Genomic DNA, 25,000 nt, shown 5'->3' with positions numbered 1-25,000 from the left:
ACAGGGTGAGATACAGAGTAAATCTCCCTCTACACTGTCCCATCAAACACTCCCAGGGTCAGGTACAGGGTTAGATACAGAGTAAAGCTCCCTCTGCACAGTCCCGTCAAACACTCCCAGGGTCAGGTACAGGGTTAGATACAGAGTAAAGCTCCCTCTACACTGTCCCATCAAACACTCCCAGGGCAGGTACAGGGTTAGATACAGAGTAAAGCTCCCTCTACACTGTCCCATCAAACACTCCCAGAGACAGGTACAGGGTTAGATACAGAGTAAAGCTCCTCTACACTCTCCCATCAAACACTCCCAGAGACAGCACAGGGTTAGATACAGAGTAAAGCTCACTCTACAATGTCCCATCAAACACTCCCAGGGCAGGTACAGGGTGAGATACAGAGTAAAGCTCCCTCTGCACTGTCCCATCAAACACTCCCAGGGCAGATACAGGGTTAGATACAGAGGAAAGCTCCCTCTACACTGTCCCATCAAACACTCCCACGGTAAGGTACAGGGTTAGATACAGAGTAAAGCTCCCTCTACACTGTCCCATCAAACACTCCAGGGCAGGTACAGTGTTAGATACAGAGTAAAGCTCCCTCTACACCGTCCGTCAAACACTCCCAGGGGAGGTACAGGGTTAGATACAGAGTAAAGCTCCCTCTACACTGTCCCATCAAACACTCCCAGGGCAGGTACAGGGTGAGATACAGAGTAAAGCTCCCTCTACACTGTCCCATCAAACACTCCCAGGGTCAGGTACAGGGTTAGATACAGAGTAAAGCTCCCTCTACACTGTCCCATCAAACACTCCCAGGGCAGGTACAGGGTTAGATACAGAGTAAAGCTCCCTCTACTCTGTCCCATCAAACACTCCCAGGGTCAGGTACAGGCTTAGATACAGAGCAAAGCTCCCTCTACACTGTCCCACCAAACACTCCCAGGGCAGGTACAGGGTTAGATACAGAGTAAAGCTCCCTCTACACTGTCCCATCAAACACTCCCAGAGACAGGTACTGGTTAGATATAGAGTAAAGCTCCCTCTACACTGTCCCATCAAACACTCCCAGGGCAGGTACAGGGTTAGATACAGAGTAAAGCTCCCTCTACAACTGTCCCATCAACACTCCCAGGGCAGGTACAGGGTTAGATACAGAGTAAAGCTCCCTCTACACTGTCCCATCAAACACTCCCAGGGTCAGGTACAGGGTTAGATACAGAGTAAAGCTCCCTCCACACTGTCTCATCAAACACTCCCAGGGCAGGTACAGGGTTAGATACAGAGTAATGCTCCCTCTACACTGTCCCGTCAAACACTACCAGGGCAGGTACAGGGTTAGATACAGAGTAAAGCTCCCTCTACACTGTCCATCAAACACTCCCAGAGACAGGTACAGGGTTAGATACAGAGTAAAGCTCCCTCTACACTGTCCCGTCAAACACTCCCAGGGCAGGTACAGGGTTAGATACAGAGTAAAGCTCCTCCACACTGTCCCATCAAACACTCCCAGGGTCAGGTACAGGGTTAGATACAGAGTAAAGCTCCCTCCACACTGTCCCATCAAACACTCCCAGGGCAGGTACAGGGTTAGATACAGAGTAAAGCTCCCTCCACACTGTCCCGTCAAACACTCCCAGGGCAGGTACAGGGTTAGATACAGAGTAAAGCTCCCTCTACACTGTCCCATCAAACACTCCCAGGGTCAGGTACAGGGTTAGATACAGAGTAAAGCTCCCTCTACACTGTCCCATCAAACACTCCCAGGGCAGGTACAGGGTTAGATACAGAGTAAAGCTCCCTCTACACTGTCCCATCAAACACTCCCAGGGCAGGTACAGGGTTAGATACAGAGTAAAGCTCCCTCTACACTGTCCCATCAAAACACTCCCAGGGTCAGGTACAGGGTTAGATACAGAGTAAAGCTCCCTCCACACTGTCCCATCAAACACTCCCAGGGCAGGTACAGGGTTAGATACAGAGTAAAGCTCCTCTACACTGTCCCATCAAACACTCCCAGGGCAGGTACAGGGTTAGATACCGAGTAAAGCTCCCTCTACACTGTCCCATCAAACACTCCCAGGGCAGGTACAGGGTTAGATACAGAGTAAAGCTCCCTCTACACTGTCCCATCAAACACTCCCAGGGTCAGGTACAGGGTTAGATACAGAGTAAAGCTCACTCCACACTGTCCCATCAAACACTCCCAGGGCAGGTACAGGGTTAGATACAGAGTAAAGCTCCCTCTACACTGTCCCATCAACACTCACTCCAGGGCAGGTACAGGGTTAGATACAGAGTAAAGCTCCCTCGACACTGTCCCATCAAACACTCCCAGGGTCAGGTACAGGGTTAGATACAGAGTAAAGCTCCCTCTACACTGTCCCATCAAACACTCCCAGGGTCAGGTACAGGGTTAGATACAGAGTAAAGCTCACTCCACACTGTCCCATCAAACAATCCCAGGGCAGGTACAGGGTTAGATACAGAGTAAAGCTCCCTCTACACTGTCCCATCAAACACTCCCAGGGTCAGGTACAGGGTTAGATACAGAGTAAAGCTCCCTCCACACTGTCCCATCAAACACTCCCAGCCAGGTACAGGGTTAGATACAGAGTAAAGCTCCCTCTACACTGTCCCATCAAACACTCCCAGGGCAGGTACAGGGTTAGATACAGAGTAAAGCTCCCTCTACACTGTCCATCAAACACCCCCAGGGCAGGTACAGGGTTAGATACAGAGTAAAGCTCACTCCACACTGTCCCATCAAACACTCCCAGGGCAGGTACAGGGTTAGATACAGAGTAAAGCTCCCTCGACACTGTCCCATCAAACAGCCCCAGGGCAGGTACAGGGTGAGATACAGAGTAAAGCTCCTCTACACTGTCCCATCAAACACTCCCAGGGCAGGTACAGGGTTAGATACAGAGTAAAGCTCCCTCTACACTGTCCCATCAAACACTCCCAGGGCAGGTACAGGGTGAGATACAGAGTAAAGCTCCCTCTACACTGTCCCATCAAACACTCCCAGGGTCAGGTACAGGGTTAGATACATAGTAAAGCTCCCTCTGCACTGTCCATCAAACACTCCCAGGGGCAGGTACAGGGTGAGATACAGAGTGAAGCTCCCTCTACACTGTCCGATCAAACACTCCCAGGGCAGGTACAGGGTTAGATACAGAGTAAAGCTCCCTCTACACTGTCCCATCAAACACTCCCAGGGCAGGTACAGGGTTAGATACAGAGGAAAGCTCCCTCTACACTGTCCCATCAAACACTCCCAGGCAGGTACAGGGTTAGATACAGAGTAAAGCTCCCTCTACACTGTCCATCAAACACTCCCAGTGCAGGTACAGGTTAGATACAGAGTAAAGCTCCCTCTGCACTGTCCCATCAAACACTCCCAGGGACAGGGACAGGGTTAGATACAGAGTAAAGCTCCCTCTACACTGTCCCCATCAAACACTCCCAGGGGCAGGTGCAGGGTTAGATACAGAGTAAAGCTCCCTCTGCACTGTCCCATCAAACACTCCCAGGGACAGGGACAGGGTTAGATACAGAGTAAATCTCCCTCTACACTGTCCCGTCAAACACTCCCAGGGCAGGTACAGTGTTAGATACAGAGTAAAGCTCCCTCTACACTGTCTCATCAAACACTCCCAGGGTCAGGTACAGGGTTAGATACAGAGTAAAGCTCCCTCTTCACTGTCCCATCAAACACTCCCAGGGCAGGTACAGGGTTAGATACAGAGTAAAGCTCCCTCTACATTGTCCCATCAAACACTCCCAGGGCAGGTACAGGGTTAGATACAGAGTAAAGCTCCCTCCACACTGTCCCATCAAACACTCCCAGGACAGGTACAGGGTTAGATACAGAGTAAAGTACCCTCCACACTGTCCCATCAAACACTCCCAGGGCAGGTACAGGGTTGGATACAGAGTAAAGCTCCCTCTACACTGTCCCATCAAACACTCCCAGGGCCAGGTACAGGGTTAGATACAGAGTAAAGCTCCTCTACACTGTCCCATCAAACACTCCCAGGGCAGGTACAGGGTTAGATACAGAGTAAAGCTCCCTCTCCACTGTCCCATCAAACACTCCCAGGGCAGGTACAGTGTTAGATACAGAGTAAAGCTCCCTCTACACTGTCCCATCAAACACTCCAGGGCAGGTACAGGTTAGATACAGAGTAAAGCTCCCTCTACACTGTCCCATCAAACACTCCCGGGGCAGGTACAGGGTTAGATACAGAGCAAAGCTCCCTCTACACTGTCCCATCAAACACTCCCAGGGTCAGGTACAGGGTTAGATACAGAGTAAAGCTCCCTCTACACTGTCCCATCAAACACTTCCCAGGGCAGGTACAGGGTTAGATACAGAGTAAAGCTCCCTCTACACTGTCCCATCAAACACTCCCAGTGCAGGTACAGGGTTAGATACAGAGTAAAGCTCCCTCTACACTGTCCCATCAAACACTCCCAGGGCAGGTACAGGGTTAGATACAGAGTAAAGCTCCCTCTACACTGTCCCATCAAACACTCCCAGGGTCAGGTACAGGGTTAGATACAGAGTAAAGCTCCCTCTACACTGTCCCATCAAACACTCCCAGGTCAGGTACAGGGTTAGATATGGAGTAAAGCTCCCTCCACACTGTCCCATCAAACACTCCCAGGGTCAGGTACAGGGTTAGATACAGAGTAAAGCTCCCTCTACACTGTCCCATCAAACACTCCCAGGGCAGGTACAGGGTTAGATACAGAGTAAAGCTCCTCCACACTGTCCATCAAACACTCCCAGGGCAGGTACAGGGTTAGATACAGAGTAAAGCTCCCTCTACACTGTCCCATCAAACACTCCAGGGTCAGGTACAGGGTTAGATACAGAGTAAAGCTCCCTCTGCACTGTCCCATCAAACACTCCCAGGGGCAGGTACAGGGTTAGATACAGAGTAAAGCTCCCTCTACACTGTCCCATCAAACGCTCCCAGGGGCAGGTACAGGGTTAGATACAGAGTAAAGCTCCCTCTACACTGTCCCATCAAACACTCCCAGGGCAGGTACAGGGTTAGATACAGAGTAAAGCTCCCTCCACACTGTCCCGTCAAACACTCCCAGGGTCAGGTACAGGGTGAGATACAGAGTAAAGCTCTCCCTACACTGTCCCATCAAACACTCCCAGTGCAGGTACAGGGTTAGATACAGAGTAAAGCTCCCTCTACACTGTCCCATCAAACACTCCCAGGGGCAGGTACAGGGTTAGATACAGAGTAAAGCTCCCTCTACACTGTCCCATCAAACACTCCCAGGGCAGGTACAGGGTTAGATACAGAGTAAAGCTCCCTCTACACTGTCCCATCAAACACTCCCAGGGCAGGTACAGGGTTAGATACAGAGTAAAGCTCCCTCTACACTGTCCCATCAAACACTCCCAGGACAGGTACAGGGTTAGATACAGAGTAAAGCTCCCTCTACACTGTCCCATCAAACACTCCCAGGGTCAGGTACAGGGTTAGATACAGAGTAAAGCTCCCTCTGCACTGTCCCATCAAACACTCCAGTGCAGGTGCAGGGTTAGATACAGAGTAAAGCTCCCTCTACACTGTCCATCAAACACTCCCAGGGTCAGGTACAGGGTTAGATACAGAGTAAAGCTCCCTCTACACTCTCCCATCAAACACTCCCAGGGCAGGTACAGGGTTAGATACAGAGTAAAGCTCCCTCTACACTGTCCCATCAAACACTCCCAGGGCAGGTACAGGGTTAGATACAGAGGAAAGCTCCCTCTACACTGTCCCATCAAACACTCCCAGGGCAGGTACAGGGTTAGATACAGAGTAAAGCTCCCTCCACACTGTCCCGTCAAACACTCCCAGGGTCAGGTACAGGGTTAGATACAGAGTAAAGCTCCCTCTACACTGTCCCATCAAACACTCCCAGGGTCAGGTACAGGGTTAGATACAGAGTAAAGCTCCCTCTACACTGTCCCATCAAACACTCCCAGGGTCAGGTACAGGGTTAGATACAGAGTAAAGCTCCCTCTGCACTGTCCCATCAAACACTCCCAGGGTCAGGTACAGGGTTAGATACAGAGTAAAGCTCCCTCTACACTGTCCCATCAAACACTCCCAGGGTCAGGTACAGGGTTAGATACAGAGTAAAGCTCCCTCTACACTGTCCTGTCAAACACTCCCAGGGCAGGTACAGGGTTAGATACAGACGAAAGCTCCCTCTACACTGTCCCATCAAACACTCCCAGGGGCAGGTGCAGGGTTAGATACAGAGTAAAGCTCCCTCTGCACTGTCCCATCAAACACTCCCAGGGACAGGGACAGGGTTAGATACAGAGTAAATCTCCCTCTACACTGTCCCGTCAAACACTCCCAGGGCAGGTACAGTGTTAGATACAGAGTAAAGCTCCCTCTACACTGTCTCATCAAACACTCCCAGGGTCAGGTACAGGGTTAGATACAGAGTAAAGCTCCCTCTTCACTGTCCCATCAAACACTCCCAGGGCAGGTACAGGGTTAGATACAGAGTAAAGCTCCCTCTACATTGTCCCATCAAACACTCCCAGGGCAGGTACAGGGTTAGATACAGAGTAAAGCTCCCTCCACACTGTCCCATCAAACACTCCCAGGACAGGTACAGGGTTAGATACAGAGTAAAGTACCCTCCACACTGTCCCATCAAACACTCCCAGGGCAGGTACAGGGTTGGATACAGAGTAAAGCTCCCTCTACACTGTCCCATCAAACACTCCCAGGGCCAGGTACAGGGTTAGATACAGAGTAAAGCTCCCTCTACACTGTCCCATCAAACACTCCCAGGGCAGGTACAGGGTTAGATACAGAGTAAAGCTCCCTCTCCACTGTCCCATCAAACACTCCCAGGGCAGGTACAGTGTTAGATACAGAGTAAAGCTCCCTCTACACTGTCCCATCAAACACTCCCAGGGCAGGTACAGGGTTAGATACAGAGTAAAGCTCCCTCTACACTGTCCCATCAAACACTCCCGGGGCAGGTACAGGGTTAGATACAGAGCAAAGCTCCCTCTACACTGTCCCATCAAACACTCCCAGGGTCAGGTACAGGGTTAGATACAGAGTAAAGCTCCCTCTACACTGTCCCATCAAACACTCCCAGGGCAGGTACAGGGTTAGATACAGAGTAAAGCTCCCTCTACACTGTCCCATCAAACACTCCCAGTGCAGGTACAGGGTTAGATACAGAGTAAAGCTCCCTCTACACTGTCCCATCAAACACTCCCAGGGCAGGTACAGGGTTAGATACAGAGTAAAGCTCCCTCTACACTGTCCCATCAAACACTCCCAGGGTCAGGTACAGGGTTAGATACAGAGTAAAGCTCCCTCTACACTGTCCCATCAAACACTCCCAGGTCAGGTACAGGGTTAGATATGGAGTAAAGCTCCCTCCACACTGTCCCATCAAACACTCCCAGGGTCAGGTACAGGGTTAGATACAGAGTAAAGCTCCCTCTACACTGTCCCATCAAACACTCCCAGGGCAGGTACAGGGTTAGATACAGAGTAAAGCTCCCTGTACACTGTCCCATCAAACACTCCCAGGGACAGGGACAGGGTTAGATACAGAGTAAAGCTCCCTCCACACTGTCACATCAAACACACCCAGGGGCAGGTACAGGGTTAGATACAGAGTAAAGCTCCCTCCACACTGTCCCATCAAACACTCCCAGGGCAGGTACAGGGTTAGATACAGAGTAAAGCTCCCTCTACACTGTCCCGTCAAACACTCCCAGGGCAGGTGCAGGGTTAGATACAGAGTAAAGCTCCCTCTACACTGTCCCATCAAACACTCCCAGGGTCAGGTACAGGGTTAGATACAGAGTAAAGCTCCCCCTACACTGTCCCATCAAACACTCCCAGGGTCAGGTACAGGGTTAGATACAGAGTAAAGCTCCCTCTACACTGTCCCATCAAACACTCCCAGGGTCAGGTACAGGGTTAGATACAGAGTAAAGCTCCCTCTACACTGTCCCATCAAACACTCCCAGGGCAGGTACAGGGTTAGATACAGAGTAAAGCTCCCTCTACACTGTCCCATCAAACACTCCCAGGGTCAGGTACAGGGTTAGATACAGAGTAAAGCTCCCTCTACACTGTCCCATCAAACACTCCCAGGGCAGGTACAGTGTTAGATACAGAGTAAAGCTCCCTCTACACTGTCCCATCAAACACTCCCAGGCCAGGTACAGAGTTAGATACAGAGTAAAGCTCCCTCCACACTGTCCCATCAAACACTCCCAGGGCAGGTACAGGGTTAGATACAGAGTAAAGCTCCCTCTACACTGTCCCATCAAACACTCCCAGGGCAGGTACAGCGTTAGATACAGAGTAAAGCTCCCTCCACACTGTCCCATCAAACACTCCCAGGGTCAGGTACAGGGTTAGATACAGAGTAAAGCTCCCTCCACACTGTCCCATCAAACACTCCCAGGCCAGGTACAGGGTTAGATACAGAGTAAAGCTCCCTCTACACTGTCCCATCAAACACTCCCAGGGCAGGTACAGGGTTAGATACAGAGTAAAGCTCACTCCACACTGTCCCATCAAACACTCCCAGGGCAGGTACAGGGTTAGATACAGAGTAAAGCTCCCTCTACACTGTCCCATCAAACACCCCCAGGGCAGGTAGAGGGTCAGATACAGAGTAAAGCTCCCTCTCCACTGTCCCATCAAACACTCCCAGGGCAGGTACAGGGTTAGATACAGAGTAAAGCTCCCTCTACACTGTCCCATCAAACACTCCCAGGGTCAGGTACAGGGTTAGATACAGAGTAAAGCTCCCTCTACACTGTCCCATCAAACACTCCCAGGGTCAGGTACAGGGTTAGATACAGAGTAAAGCTCCCTCTACACTGTCCCATCAAACACTCCCAGGGCAGGTACAGGGTTAGATACAGAGTAAAGCTCCCTCTACACTGTCCCATCAAACACTCCCAGGGTCAGGTACAGGGTTAGATACATAGTAAAGCTCCCTCTACACTGTCCCATCAAACACTCCCAGGGCAGGTACAGGGTTAGATACAGAGTAAAGCTCCCTCTGCACTGTCCCATCAAACACTCCCAGGGGCAGGTACAGGTTGAGATACAGAGTGAAGCTCCCTCTACACTGTCCCATCAAACACTCCCAGGGCAGGTACAGGGTTAGATACAGAGTAAAGCTCCCTCTACACTGTCCCATCAAACACTCCAAGGGCCAGGTACAGGGTTAGATACAGAGTAAAGCTCCCTCTACACTGTCCGATCAAACACTCCCAGGGCAGGTACAGGGTTAGATACAGAGGAAAGCTCCCTCTACACTGTCCCATCAAACACTCCCAGGGTCAGGTACAGGGTTAGATACAGAGTAAAGCTCCCTCTGCACTGTCCCATCAAACACTCCCAGGGTCAGGTACAGGGTTAGATACAGATAAAGCTCCCTCCACACTGTCCCATCAAACACTCCCAGGGTCAGGTACAGGGTTAGATACAGAGTAAAGCTCCCTCTACACAGTCCGATCAAACACTCCCAGGGCAGGTACAGGGTTAGATACAGAGTAAAGCTCCCTCTACACTGTCCCATCAAACACTCCCAGGGCAGGTACAGGGTTAGATACAGAGTAAAGCTCCCTCTACACTGTCCCATCAAACACTCCCAGGGTCAGGTACAGGGTTAGATACAGAGTAAAGCTCCCTCTGCACTGTCCCATCAAACACTCCCAGGGTCAGGTACAGGGTTAGATACAGATAAAGCTCCCTCCACACTGTCCCATCAAACACTCCCAGGGTCAGGTACAGGGTTAGATACAGAGTAAAGCTCCCTCTACATTGTCCCATCAAACACTCCCAGGGCAGGTACAGGGTTAGATACAGAGTAAAGCTCCCTCTACACTGTCCCATCAAACACTCCCAGTGCAGGTACAGGGTTAGATACAGAGTAAAGCTCCCTCTACACTGTCCCATCAAACACTCCCAGGGCAGGTACAGGGTTAGATACAGAGTAAAGCTCCCTCGACACTGTCCCATCAAACACTCCCAGGGTCAGGTACAGGGTTAGATACAGAGTAAAGCTCCCTCTACACTGTCCCATCAAACACTCCCAGGGTCAGGTACAGGGTTAGATACATAGTAAAGCTCCCTCTACACTGTCCCATCAAACACTCCCAGGGCAGGTACAGGGTTAGATACAGAGTAAAGCTCCCTCTGCACTGTCCCATCAAACACTCCCAGGGGCAGGTACAGGTTGAGATACAGAGTGAAGCTCCCTCTACACTGTCCCATCAAACACTCCCAGGGCAGGTACAGGGTTAGATACAGAGTAAAGCTCCCTCTACACTGTCCCATCAAACACTCCAAGGGCCAGGTACAGGGTTAGATACAGAGTAAAGCTCCCTCTACACTGTCCGATCAAACACTCCCAGGGCAGGTACAGGGTTAGATACAGAGGAAAGCTCCCTCTACACTGTCCCATCAAACACTCCCAGGGTCAGGTACAGGGTTAGATACAGAGTAAAGCTCCCTCTGCACTGTCCCATCAAACACTCCCAGGGCAGGTACAGGGTTAGATACAGAGTAAAGCTCCCTCTACACTGTCCCATCAAACACTCCAAGGGCCAGGTACAGGGTTAGATACAGAGTAAAGCTCCCTCTACACTGTCCGATCAAACACTCCCAGGGCAGGTACAGGGTTAGATACAGAGGAAAGCTCCCTCTACACTGTCCCATCAAACACTCCCAGGGTCAGGTACAGGGTTAGATACAGAGTAAAGCTCCCTCTGCACTGTCCCATCAAACACTCCCAGGGTCAGGTACAGGGTTAGATACAGATAAAGCTCCCTCCACACTGTCCCATCAAACACTCCCAGGGTCAGGTACAGGGTTAGATACAGAGTAAAGCTCCCTCTACACAGTCCGATCAAACACTCCCAGGGCAGGTACAGGGTTAGATACAGAGTAAAGCTCCCTCTACACTGTCCCATCAAACACTCCCAGGGCAGGTACAGGGTTAGATACAGAGTAAAGCTCCCTCTACACTGTCCCATCAAACACTCCCAGGGTCAGGTACAGGGTTAGATACAGAGTAAAGCTCCCTCTGCACTGTCCCATCAAACACTCCCAGGGTCAGGTACAGGGTTAGATACAGATAAAGCTCCCTCCACACTGTCCCATCAAACACTCCCAGGGTCAGGTACAGGGTTAGATACAGAGTAAAGCTCCCTCTACATTGTCCCATCAAACACTCCCAGGGCAGGTACAGGGTTAGATACAGAGTAAAGCTCCCTCTACACTGTCCCATCAAACACTCCCAGTGCAGGTACAGGGTTAGATACAGAGTAAAGCTCCCTCTACACTGTCCCATCAAACACTCCCAGGGCAGGTACAGGGTTAGATACAGAGTAAAGCTCCCTCGACACTGTCCCATCAAACACTCCCAGGGTCAGGTACAGGGTTAGATACAGAGTAAAGCTCCCTCTGCACTGTCCCATCAAACACTCCCAGGGACAGGGACTGGGTTAGATACAGAGTAAAGCTCCCTCTACACTGTCCCATCAAACACTCCCAGGGGCAGGTGCAGGGTTAGATACAGAGTAAAGCTCCCTCTACATTGTCCCGTCAAACACTCCCAGGGTCGGTGCAGGGTTAGATACAGAGTAAAGCTCCCTCTGCACTGTCCCATCAAACACTCCCAGGGACAGGGACAGGGTTAGATACAGAGTAAAGCTCCCTCTACACTGTCCCATCAAACACTCCCAGGGTCAGGTACAGGGTTAGATACAGAGTAAAGCTCCCTCTACACTGTCCCATCAAACACCCCCAGGGCAGGTAGAGGGTCAGATACAGAGTAAAGCTCCCTCTACACTGTCCCATCAAACACTCCCAGGGCAGGTACAGGGTTAGATACAGAGTAAAGCTCCCTCTACACTGTCCCATCAAACACTCCCAGGGCAGGTACAGGGTTAGATACAGAGTAAAGCTCCCTCTACACTGTCCCATCAAACACTCCCAGGGCAGGTACAGGGTTAGATACAGAGTAAAGCTCCCTCTGCACTGTCCCATCAAACACTCCCAGGTGCAGGTACAGGGTTAGATACAGAGTAAAGCTCCCTCTACACTGTCCCATCAAACACTCCCAGGGTCAGGTACAGGGTTAGATACAGAGTAAAGCTCCCTCTACACTGTCCCATCAAACACTCCCAGGGTCAGGTACAGGGTTAGATACAGAGTAAAGCTCCCTCTACACTGTCCCATCAAACACTCCCAGGGCAGGTACAGGGTTAGATACAGAGTAAAGCTCCCTCTGCACTGTCCCATCAAACACTCCCAGGGGCAGGTACAGGTTGAGATACAGAGTGAAGCTCCCTCTACACTGTCCCATCAAACACTCCCAGGGCAGGTACAGGGTTAGATACAGAGTAAAGCTCCCTCTACACTGTCCCATCAAACACTCCAAGGGCCAGGTACAGGGTTAGATACAGAGTAAAGCTCCCTCTACACTGTCCGATCAAACACTCCCAGGGCAGGTACAGGGTTAGATACAGAGGAAAGCTCCCTCTACACTGTCCCATCAAACACTCCCAGGGTCAGGTACAGGGTTAGATACAGAGTAAAGCTCCCTCTGCACTGTCCCATCAAACACTCCCAGGGTCAGGTACAGGGTTAGATACAGATAAAGCTCCCTCCACACTGTCCCATCAAACACTCCCAGGGTCAGGTACAGGGTTAGATACAGAGTAAAGCTCCCTCTACACAGTCCGATCAAACACTCCCAGGGCAGGTACAGGGTTAGATACAGAGTAAAGCTCCCTCTACACTGTCCCATCAAACACTCCCAGGGCAGGTACAGGGTTAGATACAGAGTAAAGCTCCCTCTACACTGTCCCATCAAACACTCCCAGGGTCAGGTACAGGGTTAGATACAGAGTAAAGCTCCCTCTGCACTGTCCCATCAAACACTCCCAGGGTCAGGTACAGGGTTAGATACAGATAAAGCTCCCTCCACACTGTCCCATCAAACACTCCCAGGGTCAGGTACAGGGTTAGATACAGAGTAAAGCTCCCTCTACATTGTCCCATCAAACACTCCCAGGGCAGGTACAGGGTTAGATACAGAGTAAAGCTCCCTCTACACTGTCCCATCAAACACTCCCAGTGCAGGTACAGGGTTAGATACAGAGTAAAGCTCCCTCTACACTGTCCCATCAAACACTCCCAGGGCAGGTACAGGGTTAGATACAGAGTAAAGCTCCCTCGACACTGTCCCATCAAACACTCCCAGGGTCAGGTACAGGGTTAGATACAGAGTAAAGCTCCCTCTACACTGTCCCATCAAACACTCCCAGGGTCAGGTACAGGGTTAGATACATAGTAAAGCTCCCTCTACACTGTCCCATCAAACACTCCCAGGGCAGGTACAGGGTTAGATACAGAGTAAAGCTCCCTCTGCACTGTCCCATCAAACACTCCCAGGGGCAGGTACAGGTTGAGATACAGAGTGAAGCTCCCTCTACACTGTCCCATCAAACACTCCCAGGGCAGGTACAGGGTTAGATACAGAGTAAAGCTCCCTCTACACTGTCCCATCAAACACTCCAAGGGCCAGGTACAGGGTTAGATACAGAGTAAAGCTCCCTCTACACTGTCCGATCAAACACTCCCAGGGCAGGTACAGGGTTAGATACAGAGGAAAGCTCCCTCTACACTGTCCCATCAAACACTCCCAGGGTCAGGTACAGGGTTAGATACAGAGTAAAGCTCCCTCTGCACTGTCCCATCAAACACTCCCAGGGCAGGTACAGGGTTAGATACAGAGTAAAGCTCCCTCTACACTGTCCCATCAAACACTCCAAGGGCCAGGTACAGGGTTAGATACAGAGTAAAGCTCCCTCTACACTGTCCGATCAAACACTCCCAGGGCAGGTACAGGGTTAGATACAGAGGAAAGCTCCCTCTACACTGTCCCATCAAACACTCCCAGGGTCAGGTACAGGGTTAGATACAGAGTAAAGCTCCCTCTGCACTGTCCCATCAAACACTCCCAGGGTCAGGTACAGGGTTAGATACAGATAAAGCTCCCTCCACACTGTCCCATCAAACACTCCCAGGGTCAGGTACAGGGTTAGATACAGAGTAAAGCTCCCTCTACACAGTCCGATCAAACACTCCCAGGGCAGGTACAGGGTTAGATACAGAGTAAAGCTCCCTCTACACTGTCCCATCAAACACTCCCAGGGCAGGTACAGGGTTAGATACAGAGTAAAGCTCCCTCTACACTGTCCCATCAAACACTCCCAGGGTCAGGTACAGGGTTAGATACAGAGTAAAGCTCCCTCTGCACTGTCCCATCAAACACTCCCAGGGTCAGGTACAGGGTTAGATACAGATAAAGCTCCCTCCACACTGTCCCATCAAACACTCCCAGGGTCAGGTACAGGGTTAGATACAGAGTAAAGCTCCCTCTACATTGTCCCATCAAACACTCCCAGGGCAGGTACAGGGTTAGATACAGAGTAAAGCTCCCTCTACACTGTCCCATCAAACACTCCCAGTGCAGGTACAGGGTTAGATACAGAGTAAAGCTCCCTCTACACTGTCCCATCAAACACTCCCAGGGCAGGTACAGGGTTAGATACAGAGTAAAGCTCCCTCGACACTGTCCCATCAAACACTCCCAGGGTCAGGTACAGGGTTAGATACAGAGTAAAGCTCCCTCTGCACTGTCCCATCAAACACTCCCAGGGACAGGGACTGGGTTAGATACAGAGTAAAGCTCCCTCTACACTGTCCCATCAAACACTCCCAGGGGCAGGTGCAGGGTTAGATACAGAGTAAAGCTCCCTCTACATTGTCCCGTCAAACACTCCCAGGGTCGGTACAGGGTTAGATACAGAGTAAAGCTCCCTCTGCACTGTCCCATCAAACACTCCCAGGGACAGGGACAGGGTTAGATACAGAGTAAAGCTCCCTCTACACTGTCCCATCAAACACTCCCAGGGTCAGGTACAGGGTTAGATACAGAGTAAAGCTCCCTCTACACTGTCCTGTCAAACACTCCCAGGGCAGGTACAGGGTTAGATACAGACGAAAGCTCCCTCTACACTGTCCCATCAAACACTCCCAGGGTCAGGTACAGGGTTAGATACAGAGTAAAGCTCCCTCTACACTGTCCCATCAAACACTCCCAGGGCAGGTACAGGGTTAGATACAGAGTAAAGCTCCCTCTACACTGTCCCATCAAACACTCCCAGTGCAGGTACAGGGTTAGATACAGAGTAAAGCTCCCTCTGCACTGTCCCATCAAACACTCCCAGGGACAGGGACAGGGTTAGATACAGAGTAAAGCTCCCTCTACACTGTCCCATCAAACACTCCCAGGGGCAGGTGCAGGGTTAGATACAGAGTAAAGCTCCCTCTGCACTGTCCCATCAAACACTCCCAGGGACAGGGACAGGGTTAGATACAGAGTAAATCTCCCTCTACACTGTCCCGTCAAACACTCCCAGGGCAGGTACAGTGTTAGATACAGAGTAAAGCTCCCTCTACACTGTCTCATCAAACACTCCCAGGGCAGGTACAGGGTTAGATACAGAGTAAAGCTCCCTCTACATTGTCCCATCAAACACTCCCAGGGCAGGTACAGGGTTAGATACAGAGTAAAGCTCCCTCCACACTGTCCCATCAAACACTCCCAGGACAGGTACAGGGTTAGATACAGAGTAAAGTACCCTCCACACTGTCCCATCAAACACTCCCAGGGCAGGTACAGGGTTGGATACAGAGTAAAGCTCCCTCTACACTGTCCCATCAAACACTCCCAGGGCCAGGTACAGGGTTAGATACAGAGTAAAGCTCCCTCTACACTGTCCCATCAAACACTCCCAGGGCAGGTACAGGGTTAGATACAGAGTAAAGCTCCCTCTCCACTGTCCCATCAAACACTCCCAGGGCAGGTACAGTGTTAGATACAGAGTAAAGCTCCCTCTACACTGTCCCATCAAACACTCCCAGGGCAGGTACAGGGTTAGATACAGAGTAAAGCTCCCTCTACACTGTCCCATCAAACACTCCCGGGGCAGGTACAGGGTTAGATACAGAGAAAAGCTCCCTCTACACTGTCCCATCAAACACTCCCAGGGTCAGGTACAGGGTTAGATACAGAGTAAAGCTCCCTCTACACTGTCCCATCAAACACTCCCAGGGCAGGTACAGGGTTAGATACAGAGTAAAGCTCCCTCTACACTGTCCCATCAAACACTCCCAGTGCAGGTACAGGGTTAGATACAGAGTAAAGCTCCCTCTACACTGTCCCATCAAACACTCCCAGGGCAGGTACAGGGTTAGATACAGAGTAAAGCTCCCTCTACACTGTCCCATCAAACACTCCCAGGGTCAGGTACAGGGTTAGATACAGAGTAAAGCTCCCTCTACACTGTCCCATCAAACACTCCCAGGTCAGGTACAGGGTTAGATATAGAGTAAAGCTCCCTCTACACTGTCCCATCAAACACTCCCAGGGCAGGTACAGGGTTAGATACAGAGTAAAGCTCCCTCAACACTGTCCCATCAAACACTCCCAGGGACAGGGACAGGGTTAGATACAGAGTAAAGCTCCCTCCACACTGTCACATCAAACACACCCAGGGGCAGGTACAGGGTTAGATACAGAGTAAAGCTCCCTCCACACTGTCACATCAAACACTCCCAGGGCAGGTACAGGGTTGGATACAGAGTAAAGCTCCCTCTACACTGTCCCATCAAACACTCCCAGGGCAGGTACAGGGTTGGATACAGAGTAAAGCTCCCTCTACACTGTCCCATCAAACACTCCCAGGGCCAGGTACAGGGTTAGATACAGAGTAAAGCTCCCTCTACACTGTCCCATCAAACACTCCCAGGGCAGGTACAGGGTTAGATACAGAGTAAAGCTCCCTCTCCACTGTCCCATCAAACACTCCCAGGGCAGGTACAGTGTTAGATACAGAGTAAAGCTCCCTCTACACTGTCCCATCAAACACTCCCAGGGCAGGTACAGGGTTCGATACAGAGTAAAGCTCCCTCTACACTGTCCCATCAAACACTCCCGGGGCAGGTACAGGGTTAGATACAGAGCAAAGCTCCCTCTACACTGTCCCATCAAACACTCCCAGGGTCAGGTACAGGGTTAGATACAGAGTAAAGCTCCCTCTACACTGTCCCATCAAACACTCCCAGGGCAGGTACAGGGTTAGATACAGAGTAAAGCTCCCTCTACACTGTCCCATCAAACACTCCCAGTGCAGGTACAGGGTTAGATACAGAGTAAAGCTCCCTCTACACTGTCCCATCAAACACTCCCAGGGCAGGTACAGGGTTAGATACAGAGTAAAGCTCCCTCTACACTGTCCCATCAAACACTCCCAGGGTCAGGTACAGGGTTAGATACAGAGTAAAGCTCCCTCTACACTGTCCCATCAAACACTCCCAGGGTCAGGTACAGGGTTAGATACAGAGTAAAGCTCCCTCTACACTGTCCCATCAAACACTCCCAGGGCAGGTACAGGGTTAGATACAGAGTAAAGCTCCCTCAACACTGTCCCATCAAACACTCCCAGGGTCAGGTACAGGGTTAGATACAGAGTAAAGCTCCCTCTACACTGTCCCATCAAACACTCCCAGGGCAGGTACAGGGTTAGATACAGAGTAAAGCTCCCTGTACACTGTCCCATCAAACACTCCCAGGGACAGGGACAGGGTTAGATACAGAGTAAAGCTCCCTCCACACTGTCACATCAAACACACCCAGGGGCAGGTACAGGGTTAGATACAGAGTAAAGCTCCCTCCACACTGTCCCATCAAACACTCCCAGGGCAGGTACAGGGTTAGATACAGAGTAAAGCTCCCTCTACACTGTCCCATCAAACACTCCCAGGGGCAGGTACAGGGTTAGATACAGAGTAAAGCTCCCTCTACACTGTCCCATCAAACACTCCCAGGGCAGGTACAGGGTTAGATACAGAGTAAAGCTCCCTCTACACTGTCCCATCAAACACTCCCAGGGCAGGTACAGGGTTAGATACAGAGTAAAGTTCCCTCTACACTGTCCCATCAAACACTCCCAGGGCAGGTACAGGGTTAGATACAGAGTAAAGCTCCCTCTACACTGTCCCATCAAACACTCCCAGGGCAGGTACAGGGTTAGATACAGAGTAAAGCTCCCTCTACACTGTCCCATCAAACACTCCCGGGGCAGGTACAGGGTTAGATACAGAGTAAAGCTCCCTCTACACTGTCCCATCAAACACTCCCAGGGTCAGGTACAGGGTTAGATACAGAGTAAAGCTCCCTCTACACTGTCCCATCAAACACTCCCAGGGCAGGTACAGGGTTAGATACAGAGTAAAGCTCCCTCTTTCAGTCCAATTCTGCCCTCTCCAGGAGTAGTCCAAAGCTTGGAGCTAATTTTGGTGTTCGTCATTTAATGAAGGGAGGACGTGTTTCCCATTTTTATCCAGTCTCTTTCACTCCCTCACGACCTCCCAAAGCTTTACAGCCAATTTACGCACAGCAAGATCCCACAAACAGCAATGTGATAAATCACCAGATCATCTGGGTTTTTTTCGTGATGTTGGTCGAGGGATAAATATCGGGGCCCAGGACCCGTCTGCCCCGAGAGGGGCAGACGGGACCCTTGGGTTAAAGTCTCATCCCCACTCCCTCAGTACAGACCCTCCGACAGTGCGGCACTCCCTCAGTCCCGACCCTCCGACAGTGCGGCGCTCCCTCAGTGCTGACCCTCCGACAGTGCGGCGCTCCCTCAGTACCGACCCTCCGACAGTGCGGCGCTCCCTCAGTACTGACCCTCCCACAGTGCAGCGCTCCCTCAGTACTGACCCTCCGACAGTGCGGCCCTCCCTCAGTACTGACCCTCCGACAGTGCGGCCCTCCCTCAGTACTGACCCTCCGACAGTGCGGCGCTCGCTCAGTACTGACCCTCCGACAGTGCAGCGCTCCCTCAGTACTGACCCTCCGACAGTGCAGCGCTCCCTCAGTACTGACCCTCCGACAGTGCGGCCCTCCCTCAGTACTGACCCTCCGACAGTGCGGCCCTCCCTCAGTACTGACCCTCCGACAGTGCGGCGCTCGCTCAGTACTGACCCTCCGACAGTGCAGCGCTCCCTCAGTACTGACCCTCCGACAGTGCAGCGCTCCCTCAGTACCGACCCTCTGACAGTGCGGCGCTCCCTCAGTACTGACCCTCCGACAGTGCAATGCTCCCTCAGTACTGACCCTCCGACAGTGCGGCGCTCCCTCAGTACTGACCCTCCCACAGTGCAGCGCTCCCTCAGTACTGACCCTCCGACAGTGCGGCCCTCCCTCAGTACTGACCCTCCGACAGTGCGGCCCTCCCTCAGTACTGACCCTCCGACAGTGCGGCGCTCGCTCAGTACTGACCCTCCGACAGTGCAGCGCTCCCTCAGTACTGACCCTCTGACAGTGCGGCGCTCCCTCAGTACAGACCCTCCGACAGTGCGGCCCTCCCTCAGTACAGACCCTCCGACAGTGCGGCGCTCCCTCGGTACTGACCCTCCGACAGTGCGGCGCTCCCTCAGTACCGACCCTCCGACAGTGCGGCGCTCCCTCAGTACCGACCCTCCCACAGTGCGGCGCTCCCTCAGTACTGACCCTCCGACAGTGCGGCGCTCCCTCAGTACCGACCCTCCGACAGTGCGGCGCTCCCTCAGTACCGACCCTCCGACAGTGCGGCGCTCCCTCAGTACCGACCCTCCGACAGTGCGGCGCTCCCTCAGTACCGACCCTCCGACAGCGCGGCGCTTCCTCAGTACCGACCCTCCGACAGCGCGGCGCTCCCTCAGTACCGACCCTCCGACAGCGCGGCGCTCCCTCAGTACCGACCCTCCGACAGTGCGGCGCTCCCTCTGTGCTGACCCTCCGACAGCGCGGCCTCTGAGTCATGGCTGACACCTTTCACCCAATATACTTACAAGTAGGATTCCCATCGGGGAGAAAGACTGAGCGCTCCTGGGCTGACCTCACTCCAGCGCAGTGTGGAGACGGGGGGGCGGGGGGAGGGAATTTTTTTTCGACGGGATCATTTTCACCGCATAAATTTGTCCTTTCTCTTCTCCCCCCCCCCCCCCTCCCCTCCCCTTCCCACCCACCCCTCCCCTCCCCACCCCCACCCCCACCTCAGCCCCGCCCACTTTCCGGAGAACTCCCCCGCCCTTGGTGGAGGCGCGGCTGGGGGACCCAGTGCTGCTGATCTGTGAGGCCCGCGGAGTCCCCGAGCCTGTCGTCACCTGGACCAAAGACGGGAGGCAGCTCACCCCGTTCGTTGGAGGGGAGAAGTACCAGGTAAGCCGGGGAGGCGAGGATGGCGAGTCAGTCTGGGTTTGAGGGGGAACCCCACCCCGGCCACCGCGTGTGAGCCCCCGGGCCGCGAGTCGGCGGCGAGCTGCTCGACTGCGGGGGGCGTCGCGGACGTCCCGACTGGGCCCACCTTCCCGCTTGGACGGTGAGCCACGGTCGGGTTTTTTTTTTCAGCCGTACCCGCGCCCGGGCCAGCGATGTTGGGTTGTGAGATCAGCGGAGTCTGTCCCCTTCTTACCCGGTCCCTGTTCCCTCCCGACCCCCCCCGTCCGAACCAGGTGACCGACGGAAGGCTGAGGTTGGAGATGGCGGATCGATCGAACGTGGGGGTCTACGTTTGCGAGGCAAACAGCGAAGAGGGGAACCTGATGCACAGCACGCAGGTACTAGTGAGAGGTAAGTCAGGGCCCGAAGGCCACCTCGAGTCTCGCTCCCTTGTCTCCTGCACCTCCCTCTGCCCTCCCCAGCTCCAACCTCCCCACCCCACTCTCCCCTCTGTCCCTCCTGGCTTTTCTTTGCAATCTAAGGAAGGATAGACTTGTCTCAGAGCGGGTGCGACGAAGGTTCACTCGATTGATCCCTGGGATGAGGGGGTTGTCCTATGAGGAGAGGTTGAGTCGAACGGGCCCATCCTCTCTGGAGTTTAGGAGAATGAGAGGTGATCTCATTGAAACATCGAAGATTCTGAGGGCGGGGTGGGGGCTTGAGAGGGTGGATGCAGAGAGGGTGGATGCAGAGAGGGTGGATGCAGAGAGGGTGGATGCAGAGAGGGTGGATGCAGAGAGGGTGGATGCAGAGAGGGTGGATGCAGAGAGGGTAGATGCAGAGAGGGTCGATGCAGAGAGGGTGGATGCAGAGAGGGTGGATGCAGAGAGGGTGGATGCAGAGAGGGTCGATGCAGAGAGGGTGGATGCAGAGAGGGTGGATGCAGAGAGGGTGGATGCAGAGAGGGTGGATGCAGAGAGGGTGGATGCAGAGAGGGTGGATGCAGAGAGGGTCGATGCAGAGAGGGTCGATGCAGAGAGGGTGGATGCAGAGAGGGTGGAGGCAGAGAGGGTGGATGCAGAGAGGGTAGATGCAGAGAGGGTGGATGCAGAGAGGGTGGATGCAGAGAGGGTGGATGCAGAGAGGGTGGATGCAGAGAGGGTCGATGCAGAGAGGGTCGATGCAGAGAGGCTGTTTCCCCCCTTGGCCGGAGAGTCTAGAACGAGGGGGCATCGTCTCAGGATAAGGGGTCGGCCATCCAAGACTGAGATGAGGAGGGATTTCTTCACTCGGAGGGCGGTGAATCTTTGGGAATTCTCTCCCCCAGAGCGGAAAAAAGGACAGAACAGGGTACTTTCTAAATGGTAAAAAGTTAAAACCAGTGGATGTCCAAAGGGACCTCGGGGTTCAGGTCCATCGATCATTGACGTGTCATGAACAGGTGCAGAAAATAATCAATAAGACTAATGGATTGCTGGCCTTTATATCTCGAGGACTGGAGTACAAGGGGGCAGAAGTTATGCTGCAGCTATACAAAACCCTGGTGAGACCGCACCTGGAGTACTGTGAGCAGTTCTGGGCACCGCACCTTCGGAAGGACATGTTGGCCTTGGAGGGAGTGCAGCTGGAACGATACCCGGACTTCAAGGGTTAAGTTACGAGGAGAGATTGCACAAATTGGGGTTGTGTTCTCTGGAGTTTCGAAGGTTAAGGGGTGATCTGATCGAAGTTTATAAGATATTGAGGGGAACGGAGAGGGTGGATAGAGAGAAACTATTTCCGCTGGGTGGGGATTCTAGGAGTCGGGGGCACAGTCCTAAAAAATTAGAGCCAGACCTTTCAGGAGCGAGATCAGAAAACATTTCTACACACAAAGGGTGGGTAGAAGTTTGGAACTCTCTTCCGCAAACGGCAATTGATACGAGCTCGATTGCTGAATTTAAATCTGAGATGGATAGCTTTCTTGGCGACCAAAGGTATGAAGGGATATGGGCCAAAGGCAGGAGTTAGATCGCAGGTCAGCCACGATCTGATCGAATGGCGGAGCAGGATCGAGGGCCGAGTGGCCTCCTCCTGCTCCGATCTCTTACGTTCTCGTGGCTTCTCACCTCTCCCTCCAAATTGTTACCGGTGGCCGCGTTCTGCGAGTGTGACCTCCTCCCCCCCACCTCTCCCTTTGTACCCCCTCAGGCCCGCCCGCCATCGTCCGGCCTCCCGGGAACGTGACGGTCAATTACACTCAGGAGGTTTTCTTCCCGTGCGGGGCCGAGGCCCACCCCGCCAACCTCAGCTACTCCTGGCTCAAGGAAGGGGTCAACGTGCGTCACCTCAGGTGGGTGGCGTTCTGCACTAGCGGAGTGAGCGAGCGAGCGAGCGAGGCGAGCGAGCGAGGGAGGGCGGACCTCAGCCCGATCGGATCCAGCCCAACCCAACCAAACTCACCCCTCACCAACTCACGTGACCCAACCCAAGAGTCGGGGACCGTTGGGTTTTGTTGGGTGGAGTTGGGTTGAGTTTGGGCGAGGTCGAGGGGGTTGAGTTTGGGCGAGGTCGAGGGGGTTGAGTTTGGGCGAGGTCGAGGGGGTTGAGTTTGGGCGAGGTCGAGGGGGTGGAGTTTGGGTGAGGTCGAGGGGGTTGAGTTTGGGCGAGGTCGAGGGGGTTGAGTTTGGGGAGGTCGAGGGGGTTGAGTTTGGGCGAGGTCGAGGGGGTGGAGTTTGGGGAGGTCGGGGGGTGGAGTTTGGGGAGGTCGGGGGGGTGGAGTTTGGGGAGGTCGGGGGGGTGGAGTTTGGGCGAGGTCGAGGGGTTGAGTTTGGGCGAGGTCGAGGGGTGGAGTTTGGGCGAGGTCGAGGGGGTGGAGTTTGGGGAGGTCGAGGGTGGAGCTTGGGGAGGTCGGGGGGTGGAGCTTGGGGAGGTCGAGGGGGTTGAGTTTGGGCGAGGTCGGGGGGGTTGAGTTTGGGCGAGGTCGAGGGGTTGAGTTTGGGCGAGGTCGAGGGGGTGGAGTTTGGGCGAGGTCGAGGGGGGTTGAGTTTGGGCGAGGTCGAGGGGGTTGAGTTTGGGCGAGGTCGAGGGGGTTGAGTTTGGGCGAGGTCGAGGGGGTTGAGTTTGGGGAGGTCGAGGGGGTTGAGTTTGGGCGAGGTCGAGGGGGTTGAGTTTGGGCGAGGTCGAGGGGGTTGAGTTTGGGCGAGGTCGAGGGGTGGAGTTTGGGGAGGTCGAGGGGGTTGAGTTTGGGGAGGTCGGGGGGTGGAGTTTGGGCGAGGTCGAGGGGGTTGAGTTTGGGCGAGGTCGAGGGGGGTTGAGTTTGGGCGAGGTCGAGGGGGTGGAGTTTGGGGAGGTCGGGGGGGTGGAGTTTGGGGAGGTCGGGGGGGTGGAGTTTGGGGAGGTCGGGGGTGGAGTTTGGGGAGGTCGGGGGGTGGAGTTTCGGGGAGGTCGGGGGGTGGAGTTTGGGGAGGTCGGGGGGTGGAGTTTGGGGAGGTCGGGGGGTGGAGTTTGGGGAGGTCGGGGGTGGAGTTTGGGGAGGTCGAGGGGGTGGAGTTTGGGGAGGTCGGGGGGGTGGAGTTTGGGTAGACTCGGGTATCATGGGGGAGATTCAGCCCCACGTGAATCACGAACTCCTCTCCCCCCCTCACCGCTCTCCCCCTCCCCTCTCCCCCCTCCCCTCTCCCCCCTCTCCTCTCTCCCCTCCCTCCCCTCTCTCCCCTCCCTCCCCCCTCTCCCCCTCCCTCCCCTCTCCCCCTTCTCCCCCTCTCTCCCTCTCCCCCCTCTCCTCTCTCCCTCCCCTCTCCCCCCCTCTCTCCCTCCCCTCTCCCCCCCCTCTCTCCCTCCCCTCTCCCCCCTCCCACCCCTCTCCCTCACCCCTCTCTCCCCTCTCTCCCCTCTCTCCCTCCGCTCTCCTCCCCTCTCTCCCTCCGCTCTCTCCCCCCTCCCCTCTCTCTCCGCTCTCTCCCCCTCCCCTCTCTCTCCCCCTCCCCTCTCTCTCCCCTCCCTCCCCTCTCTCTCCCCTCCCCCCTCTCTCCCTCCGCTCTCTCCCCCCTCCCCTCTCCCCTCCCTCCCCTCTCTCTCTCCCCCCTCTCCCCCTTCTCTCCCCCTCTCCCCCTTCTCTCTCCCCTCTCTCCTCCCCCTCTCTCTCCCCCCTCCCTCTCTCTCCCCTCCCTCCCCTCTCTCTCCCCTCCCCCCTCTCTCCCTCCGCTCTCTCCCCCCTCCCCTCTCCCCTCCCTCCCCTCTCTCTCTCCCCCCTCTCCCCCTTCTCTCCCCTCTCCCCCTTCTCTCTCCCCTCTCTCCCTCCCCTCTCTCCCCCCCCCTCCCTCCCCTCCCTCCCCTCTCTCTCTCCCCTCTCTCTCTCCCCTCTCTCCCTCCCCTCTCTCCCCCCCCCTCCCTCCCCTCCCTCCCCTCCCCTCTCTCCCCCCACCCCCCCTCTCTCTCGACAGCGAGCTCCGACTCCGGATCAAGATCCTGGTGGATGGCAGTCTCCTCCTGAGCCAGTCCAGGCCCCGGGACTCCGGCCTCTACACCTGCGTCGCCAGTAACGGCATCGGAGACCCGCCCCGGGCCTCTGCCCACCTCTCTGTCCTCCGTAAGTACCACCGGGGACGTTCTCCCACCCTCCTTCTCCGGGGGACTCTGGCCGGGTCGGCTCCA

At 54.1% G+C, this 25,000-nt stretch overlaps 1 protein-coding gene across 1 annotated transcript in view; it reads left to right on the top strand.

The window, feature by feature from the left end:
- Window positions 1-24,935, top strand: part of LOC137309671 (protein turtle homolog A-like) — a gene marked incomplete at both ends in the record, with an annotated part of 25,946 nt that extends 1,011 nt beyond the window's left edge. The window contains 4 exons of the mRNA XM_067977743.1: window positions 20,205-20,365; window positions 20,659-20,776; window positions 22,556-22,697; window positions 24,790-24,935. Of these exons, the coding sequence (XP_067833844.1) occupies window positions 20,205-20,365; window positions 20,659-20,776; window positions 22,556-22,697; window positions 24,790-24,935 (567 nt within the window). The remainder of the gene's footprint in view (window positions 1-20,204; window positions 20,366-20,658; window positions 20,777-22,555; window positions 22,698-24,789) is intronic.
- Between the last annotated feature and the right edge of the window lie 65 nt (window positions 24,936-25,000).

The sequence above is a fragment of the Heptranchias perlo genome, unplaced genomic scaffold (genome assembly GCF_035084215.1).
Source record: "Heptranchias perlo isolate sHepPer1 unplaced genomic scaffold, sHepPer1.hap1 HAP1_SCAFFOLD_1742, whole genome shotgun sequence".
Classification (NCBI taxonomy): domain Eukaryota; kingdom Metazoa; phylum Chordata; class Chondrichthyes; order Hexanchiformes; family Hexanchidae; genus Heptranchias; species Heptranchias perlo.
This window is presented reverse-complemented; position numbering and strand designations above follow the sequence as displayed.